The sequence below is a fragment of the Gambusia affinis genome, linkage group LG08 (genome assembly GCF_019740435.1).
Source record: "Gambusia affinis linkage group LG08, SWU_Gaff_1.0, whole genome shotgun sequence".
Classification (NCBI taxonomy): domain Eukaryota; kingdom Metazoa; phylum Chordata; class Actinopteri; order Cyprinodontiformes; family Poeciliidae; genus Gambusia; species Gambusia affinis.
In genome coordinates, this window is record NC_057875.1 from 10159769 (window position 1) to 10172187 (window position 12419).

Here is a 12419-nt window from a genome sequence, read left to right on the forward strand (position 1 = left end):
TTGCAAGATCGTAAATCTCAACTATTATCCGTGGCTCTATCGATTAATTTAACTGCAATCATCCCAATCAGCACATCTCCTTTGCTGTCTTCCACATTATGGGTGCCCGCTTTGTTTCACCAACAATAATAAAGTGATTTAGTCCTGTTTTTTCTTCTTCTTCTCTCCCCTCCCTTTACCCCAGCCTGAGCATGAGAAATCGTTAAAGACCCAGCTATTTGTGTGTGATCAGTAAATATTTAGTGCGGGCGACATCCTCTGTCTCAACTTAATCGATACTGATCCCGTTGGGCAGCGCTATTGTTGTGCGCATGGTGGCTTGCTGAGCATTTAATACTTTTATCCTCTGCTTCAAGGCGACACGCAGAGGAAGCTATGAAGCCGGGGAATAGAAAAAAAAGAAAAGAGAAAGGGGGGAAAAAGAGTGGAAAATGTTTCTGCATCCAACACAAATTCCATTAAATAATTATTGCAATACTTTTATTATTATTATTATCAATAATAATAATAATAATAATAATAATAATAATAATAATAATAATAATAATAATAATGCAGATTTCAATATATATGGCATATATTGTCATATTTAAATTAATATCTATCTATATAGATATATATAGACATATATAGGCTATATATATTCAATTTATTTTAGTTGCATTTAAATTTTGGTCTAAAATTCCATGGTGGCTAATTTTCAAATTACAATTGCAATTTTCATTTAATTTGCAAAAATGCACAATTCCACGTTACTAACTCGCCCCACTTAAAGACAGGTGTCTGTTCTGGCTGCACTACCCACCCCCCTCCAGCCCCCTCCCTCTCTTCTCCTCTCCTCTTCTCTCTTCTTCTCTCCTCTCAGCATTGCCCACACAAAGCAGCGGCGATCGAGCGCGCTTTGGCCACATTACTGTAGGAGAGAAAAAGGCGCACAGGATCTTTGCCGCTCGCTGCAAACCTTCCCCGGCTTGCTTGTCGTTTCCAGAAGGCATCACACATGCTGTTCTGCTCGGACGACACTTCAACTTAATAGGCTGCGTTTCCTCTAATTCTTCACTCAGCAGCACATGACGTGAATCAGTTGTTTGTTTCGGCTCCCGAAAAGTTTTTGCATGCTCATCCTCAGCAGCAACAGCAGACATTTGCACTTCGTTTCCAATAAACAGCGAGCCTTTTTGGTGCATGCAACTCCCCGACTGGGTTGGAGAGGAATCAGTCTGAGGACTGTGTCGAAAAGGGGAAGACTAAATTTAATCTGAATAAGAGACAGAAAGAGAGAGAGGGGAGAAGATGCATCCCGCTACGGACGAATCAGCAGCATATGCATTTGGTAGGTTTGCTATGAGAATACAGCCTCCTGACTCGCTATTAATGTTGAATAAAAATTTTATGAATGGCTGTTTGCAAACTTGCAAGACTTATCGTGGTTATCTTAGAAATTAATGAATGAGGGGTTGGAAAAAGTCCGTGTTCGCTGCACAGCCGCTAGAATACGATTCGCGTAGGTTCCTGATGCAGATCTTGCAGCTTATTTTACAGGAAATGTTTTGATTTAAAGCTGAGAAATAAAGCAACGCTGCTTAGTTTAAAAAATCATAATTAAGAATTACAAACACTCACCTTTATCTGTGTGAAACTGGATCCTCGCAGCGTCTTTAGGGACTGTTTCCACTTTCGCTGGATCTGTAAACGAAAAATAATAATGCAAGCAAAAAATATATATTCGGCTAATTTCTCTCAATATTAGATGTAATTTGGTTTGACACAACCACTGGGATTAGTAAAAGTAGCGGGGGGAAAAATGTGCAAAGGTAAATCCAACTCCTGCAGCTATCAAAGCTTTTTCCCATCCACGGTTGTGTTGAGCGAAATTAAAACAGTCATCAGTTTAAAGTGCAGCTCGTTAGTTTGCTTGGTCGATGCGAGAGACGAGACTGAAGCTGTTTCCGTCTCGGATGGCTCCTCTAAATTGAATCTTATTTGAAGAGAGAAAAAAATCATACGCTAGGGGGCACCCATATACTGTAATACATCCTGAGACAATGCTGGTGGATGCTGGTGGATAGGGCTGCTCTCTCTGTCGCCAAACACACTGACCTGGCTGGAAGTTCATCTCCACGGCTGTGAAGTTTCACCTGCAGTTCAAAGCTGCACTCAAACTGAAACAGTTTTGTTGCTTCTTGTCTTTTTTTTTTCTTCTTCTTTTTTAAGACTGGAAATGCTCATTTATCCTTACAATCATTAACACTTTTGGACAGGCAAACCGCCCGCATCAATGAGTTGAATTTTTAAATAGACATTTACTCCTGCACAATGTCTTTAGTCAGGAAGTATCTCCACAAATGACACCTCGCTTTGTTTCCCAGGATGTTGCCTCGCTGCCTGTCCTGCATGGTGGTGACTTCTGACATGTAGTGATAAATTTATATTTTTGGATGCAATCTCTGTTTCCTCCTTTTTTTTTTTTTTTTATTTGACCACATGTAGACAAAGCTTTGACTAGATTTTGGCCCCTTGTGACCCAGTTGGATTAGAGGGGGAGAGATCTTTGTTGCCTCTGGGATGTGCAGACAGAGGATTTCAGTGCACTGCCATAACATCTTTACGACTGTGATAAACAGCGCCTGGTTAGAAGCACTTATAACCTTTTAAACCTCATAGAACCACTGCAACTTCAGTGAGCGTGAATAGCAGAATTTAATGCATGTTTTGTGCTAAATGTGTGCAGAATTATTTTCCAAAAAAGCAACAACCTTATATAGTAAGAGAGACTTATTGGCTCATAATATTGGCTATCTCTATATCTTGTAACATGATAATACACACTCCATACTGTTTTTGTTGTTGTTGTTTTCACAAAAAGTTTTATTTTTAAAGCAATTCAAAGTATGTCACTGTAAAGTTGTCGCGGTAAAATAGATGCATTCTTAAAGGTTCTGCACTTTGTAATGTTTACCTTATCTCACCTTTAGATGTGCAACATCTAAGCTGCTGTAATTTAGAATACTGTATAGAAACTAAACTAAACTAAACATAGCCATCTGCTCCTGACTAAACTGAGCATTTTTGGTTAAGTTACAGAAAACAAATTCTGTATTGCATGCCCTGGGTTGTAAAATAGAATTGGAGCATGAATTATAGTAAACATTTACAGCAAAAAACAATTGATGTTGAATTTTGCAGGGACTTAAAGCCTTTTCCACTGTCGTAAATGGCACAGCAGCATTATTTTAACATTAATTGGACAGCAAAACGGTGACACTTTAACAACAAACATTTTAGAGTGTAATCCATGTTCAGGAACTGGAACATCCTTGGATTTTCCAGCATGTTTAATATACTGCAACCGGATACATGAGGAGGAAATTATTTTTCTTCACGTAATTCCTAAAGCTTTGTGGAGCTATATGTGTGCAGGCTTACATCTTATATAGTCTGAGGGATTTTGGTGGCTCGTTCTTTCAGAAAACGTCTCCTTTTAGGACCAAGCGGCCCTCCTCTCGACCTCCATGCTGGCTCTGGCAAGGTACCAAGTAGCACAAGTGCCGACTAGCCAATAGGGTTCAGGGGGAGGTCCCTGAGCTCTGACCAGTCAAACACACTCTCCTTCCTTATATGGCAGCCGATCTCCATGGTAACGTGTGCTAAGTTGCAGCAGTCGTGTCAAAGTTCACTATATAGAGAGCTCAGTGAGCTGATCAGAGAGAAAGCATTCTGCCAGCCCGGCTCCTACCAATCGCAAATCACTTCCTAACCTCCGCCTTTTTAACATATTTGATCACTTTGATTCTCCGCTGCTTTTTCCTATTATTTTTCAACGCACGGAGGAGGTTTTGTAGGTTGTGATCTTTGTTTTTTTTTTTTTTTTTTTTTTTTTTCCTTTAGGTTTCTTGTTTTTACTGCTTTTGGTTTTTGGAGGGGGAAGAGAGTTGTCTTCATATCCCAAGCTCTCAAAACACAGAGCTTCAGCTGCGCGCTTGCTTGGCGCAACCTCACAAGGAGAAACGGGAAGAAGGCGCTGCTTATTTTGATTTTTCTGTCATCATTTGGCTGGTTTTCTTCAAGACTTGTGCTGGAACTTGATAGTAGAGCTGCTACAGTGTGTGTGTTCATGTGTGTACTGCTGTTGGGAGCCTGCTCCATCATACCCAGAACAGTCCCATGCTACCTCGGTTGGTTCTTTTTGACATATTCAGCCTACCTTTCCTCCCATTGATGGGTGTGCTGGATGGCTGACTGTAAGCGCCCCTGGACTTGGCCTTTAAGCGCAAGGCAGCCGCTCAGCTCGCCGTCGCATCAGTTTTGAAAGCGTGCCTCCTCGGCCGTCTCCAACAGCAATAAAACCGACAGTTTTCGGGAGATCCGGAGTGGATCCAAACGCCAGGCTGTTACAGTCCCCCGAGTTTTTCCTTGAGACATTCTCCACCGCGGGCAGCAAACACGGCAGACAAAAAGTTTCTCTCCGTTGACTGATAGATATGGCAATGGTAGCGTGGAGAGGCTCCCAGGACGATGTGGCTGACACCCAAGGCGCCCTTTCCTCGCAGACCCAAGGAGGACTATCCCTTCCCACCCCTCAGCCGGGCCAGCTGAACCTGACAGCCTCCCAGATCGCCCCTCCGACCCCTCAGACTCCGGTGCAGGGACCCCCGAACAACGCGCAATCCACGCCGACGAACCAGACGTCGCAGCAGCAGTCGGAGAAGCAGCCGCAGCACATCGAGTGCGTGGTGTGCGGGGACAAATCTAGCGGCAAACACTACGGCCAGTTCACCTGCGAGGGCTGTAAGAGCTTCTTCAAGCGGAGCGTACGGCGGAACCTCACTTACACATGCCGTGCCAACAGGAATTGTCCGATCGACCAGCACCACCGCAATCAGTGTCAGTACTGCCGCCTCAAAAAATGCCTTAAAGTCGGCATGAGACGGGAAGGTATTGGGATTTTTTGGTTTTCCTAATCCGTGTGTGTGCTTGTGCGTTTGCAGACCACCCGACACGAACGCTTAGGCTATTATGTCGTCCTCCATAGTCCTATTCTCCTATTCTTCCAACCCCCCCGACTGCAAGGGTGTGCGGCAGGAGCAGGCAATGGAGCCGCTCTCTGTGTTGTGCTGGAGACCAGGCTTTCTTTCTCCGCCTCACATCCAGCTCCACGCCGAGCTGCATTTAAAACAATATAAAAATGGCCGTGGTTTTGTTTTTATTATTATTATTATTAGTAGTAGTATTAATATTAATATTATTATTATTGTTATTCAATTCGTATGCAGACAGCACTATGAATAGATGTTACATTACATAGCCTGCTGCGCTGATATGGCGAATTATGGGATAGCGTGCTCTGGCTACGTCTCTGTCGCTTTATTTTATTTCTCTATGTGTCTAAAGCTGGACATTATCGTAAAAATGTGCCCGCAAAACAAAAGTGAGAAAAGCCCTGGGAAATATGCACATATAAGAAATAGCGAAAGTAGGCCTGCGTGTGTGTAAAATGGAGATGGATTGCTAAGTAGGTTAAGGGTTAAACATGCAAGGTCTGTCTTTGTGTTTCCTTCACAGCCAGCTAATGCTACTGTAGCTGATAGAAAAATGCGTGCAAAATGGCACATTTTATTATTCAGAGCGTAATTTGTTTTATTACAACCTTATGGTTGTGTGCGTTAAACCCAGTGAGTGTATGTATGTGTGTGTTGATGACAAACTGTAAACATGCTGTTTTGTAAATGTATTTCCTGTGCACTCTTAGTACAAATTTCTGGATTTCTAAAAGGAAATCTCTGATTTAGTAGAATTCAGGCTTCAATATCTGTAGTTTCTCTTTTTACTGCAGCCGTGCAAAGGGGACGGGTGCCACCCACACAGCCACACCACGGTCAGTTCGCCTTGACAAATGGAGACCCACTCCACTGCCATTCCTACTTATCCGGATATATCTCTCTTCTGCTGAGAGCGGAGCCCTACCCGACGTCCCGCTACGGCAGCCAGTGCATGCAGCCCAATAACATCATGGGCATCGAGAACATTTGCGAGCTGGCGGCCAGGATGCTCTTCAGCGCCGTGGAGTGGGCCAGGAATATTCCCTTCTTCCCGGACCTGCAGATCACAGACCAGGTGGCTCTGCTGAGGTTGACGTGGAGTGAGTTATTCGTACTCAACGCCGCACAGTGCTCCATGCCCCTGCATGTGGCTCCTCTCCTAGCAGCGGCTGGCCTCCACGCCTCCCCAATGTCGGCGGACAGAGTGGTGGCCTTTATGGACCACATTAGGATCTTCCAGGAGCAAGTGGAGAAGCTCAAAGCTTTGCACGTTGACTCTGCCGAATATAGCTGCTTAAAGGCAATTGTGCTCTTCACCACAGGTAAGAAAAATAGACAAGCGCAAAGTTCACAGAGTGCGTCAATGTCACTTACCTGCACACACTGACATCAGCCAAAGCAACGCTGACCCAAATATGTGTCTGCAACTGGTTTAAGGCTGTTGCTTGTGTGACATCAGCTTAAAGCTTCAATGCTGCACTCACTCAGCTGCTCTTTGGATGTACTAACCTATTGAAATAAATACATAATTAGAGAACCGATTTATAAGGCACACTGGGGTGCAGTGACAAGGAAACAGTCTCCCTTAAACACAACCCTTAACAGTTGTCATAAGCATCATAAAAATCTATAATACAACATCAAATAACCTGAAGATTTTTTTTTTCTTCAGCCATTTATCAATGTGTTTATACCCCACGTCTTGTTTGTAGGAAATGACAGATATAAATGATGTCAGGCTCCAAAAGGAGAAGGGGGAGGGAGCAGGCAAGGAAAGACGAGCCTTAGCGTCCCATTTGCACAACGTATATAAGAGCAAAGCGAAGGTTTCAACGCTCTCATGTCATCGAGAGACACGTGAGACAAAAACGCGCAGGACTCTTAAGTAAACTGTAATCACAAAAAATCCATGCCTCTTTCATGCAGCAGAGTGTGATATTGAGCAGTGATTATTATTATTATTATTATTATTATTATTATTATTATTATTATTATTATTATTATTATTATTATTATTATTATTAATTTATTTATTTAATTTATTTATTTATTTGCTAGCATACGGTTGTGGCCATTTTTTAACAGGGTTTTCGAGGCCCTTCTGGAGTCGCTCCCGGAACGGGGTCATGACCCAAACTTCCTCCAGCTATTTTCTTACATTAGCCTCAGCTTCAGACAAGACAATGCGGGAAAAACAGCGAGATAAATTCTAAACGAGACCTTGCAAGCTACCAGCCTCTGTATTCCGTGGTTTGCTATTGTCTTGGCATTTAAAAGAAATATCACATTTTCAGCTCATTGAACTTTAGTATTAGGCTTTTATAGAGCTAACAAGCTATAATTTGTCTTCTCCGCATACCTGAGTCCCAACTGAACATGAGCTGTAAGCTTGAATGACACGCCTTTTTGCCTCCTCGGTGGTTTGCTTGTTGTCATGCATAAACTTTACAAACTTAACCAGTGCGCGTACAAGTGTTTTTTGGCACATTATCAGCTGCCGCCCACATGCAACAGCAGCGCAGATCCAGATTATGAGTCTCTGACTGTATAGCATGAGGGCTATTCCGTAGGCTATGAGCCCCCTCTATTTCTGCTTTTGCTTAAATCTCAGCTCACTAAAGGTCAGTAGGTCTCCGTGTCTTTCCCTACACCAGCCCCCCGCCCCCGTCCCCCTTCTCTCTTTTCACCGAGAGAGATCGGGCCATCAGAAAAAAAACCACAAAAAAAAACACTGCGTTCAGCTACGAATATGCTTAATTATTTAGTTCGCCTTTTAAATGGCTGCAGTCAGAGAAACAGAAAGCGATGAAAGCAGGAGGCAGAGATGGCTTTTTAATCATCTGCCTTTACAATGATGACGTGTTTTGTGTTACTTTATTTTTTATTTTTTTGTTGCTTTTAAAAAAAATAAATAATAATATATAGTCAGGCGGAGTTACTATCTACAGTACTTTATATATAAAAAATAATAATTTTAAAAGATTTGTGTTGTGAACATTTTAAATACATATTTTGCATTTTAAAAATATTTATTTTAAAGCTATTTATTATATCACCTCAGTGGTGACCAAGCTCCTGGTGAGAGGAACACTTTATTAATGATTATTTGCTTTCCACCCCCCACTCCCCGCCTCCCTCCCTCTCAGATGCTTGTGGCCTCTCAGATGTGGCCCATGTGGAAAGTTTGCAGGAGAAGTCCCAGTGCGCCCTGGAGGAATATGTCCGGAGCCAGTATCCCAACCAGCCAACACGGTTTGGGAAGTTGTTACTCCGCTTGCCTTCCCTCCGCACAGTCTCTTCCTCGGTCATAGAACAGTTATTTTTCGTCCGATTGGTAGGTAAAACCCCCATTGAAACTCTCATCAGGGATATGTTGCTGTCGGGGAGCAGTTTTAACTGGCCTTACATGTCAATTCAGTAAAAACCAGGAAAAGAGACGAACTTGAACGAGAAAAAAAAATGTAGGGGGGCTCTGAAGGTGTGTGTGTGCGGGGGAGGGGGGGTTCATTGATTATAGCTGCTTTTGTGGAAGGATTTAAAAACGGCTGTTACACGGGGCTGGCTTTCATGAAGAAAGACATAAATGACTGTGAATTCAACCCCCACCCCTCTACTCTGAGAGAAAAAAGAAAAATTAAGACATCCAACTGAACTTTCAAAATACAAGCTCCCACAGTGTTCAGCAAGAACAACATGCTCCTATTCATTTTTTTAATGAAAGAAGAAAATGAGGAAAAAAAGAAGGGATTTTTTTGTTGATCCTTATGAAAAAAAATTAAGTATTAAGTGCATTTAAAATGGAAAAAAAAATTGGGTTAAAAAAAGAAAAAAAAAAGTTAAGAAAGGGGAAAAAATTCATTTTCTGAAATGACCTGTCCTGTGTCCATGTATAGCTGTGTTTTTGTACTTTCTTTGTTCCTCTTTTCTGGTTACAAACCGGCCTATGTGATTTCTGTAGTTCAGGTGATGTTATTTTTTAAGACAATGATTTATTTTAAAAATGGTGAAATAATGTAAAGAAATAAATAATAATAAAAAAAACAAACAAAAGGTTCTAAAAAGAATTAAAACCACAGCAATAGGAGAATAGGCTTAATGCTGCAAGCGCACTTATACACTTAGGAAGACCAATACCATGTGGGGCAAAACTAGGGAGGTGTTGAACTTTATGACCCATATTTTCATTATTTTGTGCTATTATGAAGTTACAGGAGCTGTTTTTTTTATTTTTTTTATTTCTTTTCTTACTAAAGAAACATTGAATCTGTTTGCATGTTTCAATCAACCCCTCTCCCCCCACTGCCCATCTCATCCAGCTGCAAATATCAGGCATTACGTCTTCAAATTGGACGCACCTAAAAGGAAACTTTTAACATTTATTAAATTTGTTATATTTACAAGTCTACAAGGCCTGCTGCTATAGAGGCAAACCAATACCACTGAAGAGCAACAGAAAGCATAACCCGGCTTGTTGTTGAAAAAGAAGTTGGAGAGGTCAAGGGGTCATAAAAGTTTTGAAGCAGGGCCAGAGCAGCGTTTAATAGCAGTATTATCAAAGCCTCCCTGAAATGTCACCCTTTATTCACTTCTAGCATTAAGTGCCTGACAAGAGCATGATGTGATTTCTTATCAAAACCTTGTTAAAAGTAGGCCTACAGAATTATTTTGTTTTGATTTTTTTTTTCTTTTCTTGTTCAGAGAATGGGAAGGGGGGACGGAAGAAAATTAGATTTCAGTCTAATTTCAGTCGAGTTTCACTTGCAAAACACTGATTTAGAGGCAGTATTCTTGTAAATATAGGTCAGTTCATTTCGACAAGTTTGTTCCTTTATACAAAGTATATGTGATTAAGAAAAAAAACTCTGTGGTTGCCATTTTTTTTTTTTTCTCGGTAATACAAACGTCTTCAGAATTGAGTGGCAGGTTTTAGCTGGTAGCACTGAAAGTTCTGTTTTTAATGTATATATATATTACTGCGAAAATGTTTTCTTTTTCATGTATATTTAGACTGTGAATGCATGGCCACAGGTCGCTAACCTATTTTACCTTTGATATATAAATGTAAATGTTTTCTCTATCTCTCTCTTATTCTCTCTCTTTCTTTTTTGACTGTATAGATATAATCTGTGCATTCAGTACACACTAGCCCTTGTATTTAAAGAGACAGAAAAGAGGGGAGAAAAAAAGGAAAAGGACGTTCATTATTAGGCTACAGACGCAAAACAGGGTGAGCAGATTTGTTTTGTTTTACTTTTATTTCTTTTCTCTTTTTTTTTTCCTTTTGAAAAAGAAAAAAGGAGCAAATATTTTAACTTTACTGTCATTGCTCCTTTGCTCTTTGACAGGTGCCGTGGTGTGCGTGTGTGCGAGAATGCGTGTGCGTAGCTGTGTGTGCGTGTCTGGAAGCTGCGTTTTGTCCTTGTTTTGAAGCTTTTCTTTAACACACACACACCCACGCACACACACACACACCCATACACATACACACACAGGGAGAAAAAGGAAAAAAAAACACCATGTTGTGGTTGAACTGAAAGGGATTGAACACTGATGTTTGGCTGTTCGTGGCCACATATGGACCAGAGAATGATACATGATTGTAATTATGAACAGTTTAAACTGACCCACGTTTTTATATAAATATATAAAAATATATGACTGCAGGGTATTGATAACGTATAGATACTTTTTTTATGATTATTATTATTATTATTATTATTATTATTATTATTATTATTATTATTATTATTATTATTATTATTATTATTAATTGCAAGTGATATATGTGAGTGTGTGTGAAAGTTTATAGTTGAACACAATTCTTGTTTGTTTGTGTTAGCTTATTGTAAACAAGCATTCTGCTGTAAATTTGTTCTTGGTATTAAATTATAATTTATGAATTTGAAAACAGTTTTTCATGGGTTTTTTTTCTTTACATGTATATATATGCCAATCTGCGTGCGCGTGAGTGCGTGCGTGATGCGTGTGTGGTCGCCGACGGGAAGGTTGGGGGGGGGGGGGGGGGATGGGGGTGTACTGGAGTCAATTTGCTCTAGCAGGATGTTGCCCTTTTGCCCTGCGAAAGTGATTAATGAATTACAAAATAATTAATCAATCAGGCAAACGGCGGCCAGCTCGGCGCATCCACTTCTTTCCTTTAAGGCGATACAAAAATTGTGATAATTGCTTCTGTTTTGTTGGAATACAATAAGCATGCTTTGTTTGTGTTAAACTTTGGAAAAGACAACATATCGTAGCAGCACGAGAGACCGCTCAAATACAGAAAATATACCAACTCAGCTTTCCCCAATGTTGAGCTTTATTTTATACACTCGCACCTCTCCGTGTGCAAGTATAAATATTAACAGACTGAATTATACTGCAGTCAAGCGTCAAAATAAGGGAAGCCATATGAAAGAGGAAAAAAACTAAGACGAGATTATATGAATTCCTATACTGAGTTTATTGAGTGTTGTTGGGTTATTGTGCTTGTATTCGCGTCAATCGGAGCTTCTGGTCCGTTCAGACGCCCTTATTTTTATTTATTTGTGGAATGTTGTGGTTTTCAGTTGCAGTTGCGCTCTAGGCACTCGTGTAACAGTGATGCTCTAACCCTTTGGCCTATCTGTAATTATCAGTGATATTGGCTGAGTTTGGGGACTTAGGCCTGAAGTTGAATTAAAGAGGTTTAATCAGGATTGGTATTGAAGCCAAGCTTCTGCTGCTGGTGGTGTGAACAGGGTGAGTGCACGCGTGCGGGTTTGTTGGTGCTGATAATGAAGAAAATGATAATCACGATGCGCTGCTGATGGGCTTATTTTTGTTTATTTTTGCTCAGAACCCTATTCATCCACACCCGCTGTTTTTTTCTGTCCATTTCAGCCCAAATGTCGCTCTTCAAGTGCGTTGCTAGACAGTCGGACTGGGGTACAAGACCCGTTTATAAGTCCAGACTAAAGTATATATTTTAACACGTTTTTTCCCCACCTAACTGAAATAATCTGGCTTTACTGAAACAAAATAGACCTCACATAAAAATACAAGGCATAAAAATACAAACTTTTTAAAAATATACTTTTATACTGAATTTCTATTCCAGGTCACATTCTTCTTAAGTACATCATCATCATCTTTGCCCTCGAACTACCTCTGACAAAGGGCAGAAACTTAACAGGTTTGCAAGACTTTTCAGGCAAAAGAATCTTATTAAACTTGTCAGTTTCCTCAAAAACGTTATTTACCAAATGTACTGTGGTAGGTGATGCTTGAGAAAAAAACATAGAATATCTTTTTGATATGTTTAAATTTGCTTCCATCTAATAAAAATTTCACATTTTATAAAATTGAATTTTCTGATTGTAGTTTTTTCTACTTAGCATG

The 12419-nt window shown here is 40.6% G+C and overlaps 1 protein-coding gene across 3 annotated transcripts; it reads left to right on the top strand.

The window, feature by feature from the left end:
• The first annotated feature begins 883 nt into the window (after nt 1-883).
• On the top strand, nt 884-9800 carry nr2f2 (nuclear receptor subfamily 2, group F, member 2). 3 transcript variants are annotated; one of them, XM_044125228.1, is made up of 3 exons: nt 884-1333; nt 5834-6361; nt 8186-9800. In XM_044125228.1, the coding sequence occupies exons 1-3, from the start codon at nt 1294-1296 to the stop codon at nt 8458-8460; spliced, it is 843 nt and encodes a 280-aa protein (XP_043981163.1). In that variant the 5' UTR covers nt 884-1293; the 3' UTR covers nt 8461-9800. The 3 variants fall into 3 exon arrangements, with proteins under 3 accessions (XP_043981163.1, XP_043981161.1, XP_043981162.1); XM_044125226.1 differs by lacking the exon at nt 884-1333 and adding an exon at nt 3663-4935 and having other exon boundaries at nt 5816-6361; XM_044125227.1 differs by lacking the exon at nt 884-1333 and adding an exon at nt 3676-4935.
• The last annotated feature ends 2619 nt before the right edge of the window (nt 9801-12419 follow it).

What these genes read in the sequence shown, in the direction of transcription:
- nr2f2 (XM_044125226.1), top strand. Translation starts at nt 4,482, where the DNA reads ATGGCAATGGTAGCGTGGAGAGGCTCCCAGGACGATGTGGCTGACACC. An exon ending in AGTCGGCATGAGACGGGAAG is followed by an intron (nt 4,936 to 5,815) that starts GTATTGGGATTT and finishes CAATATCTGTAG; the next exon opens with TTTCTCTTTTTACTGCAGCC. An exon ending in AATTGTGCTCTTCACCACAG is followed by an intron (nt 6,362 to 8,185) that starts GTAAGAAAAATA and finishes CCTCCCTCTCAG; the next exon opens with ATGCTTGTGGCCTCTCAGAT.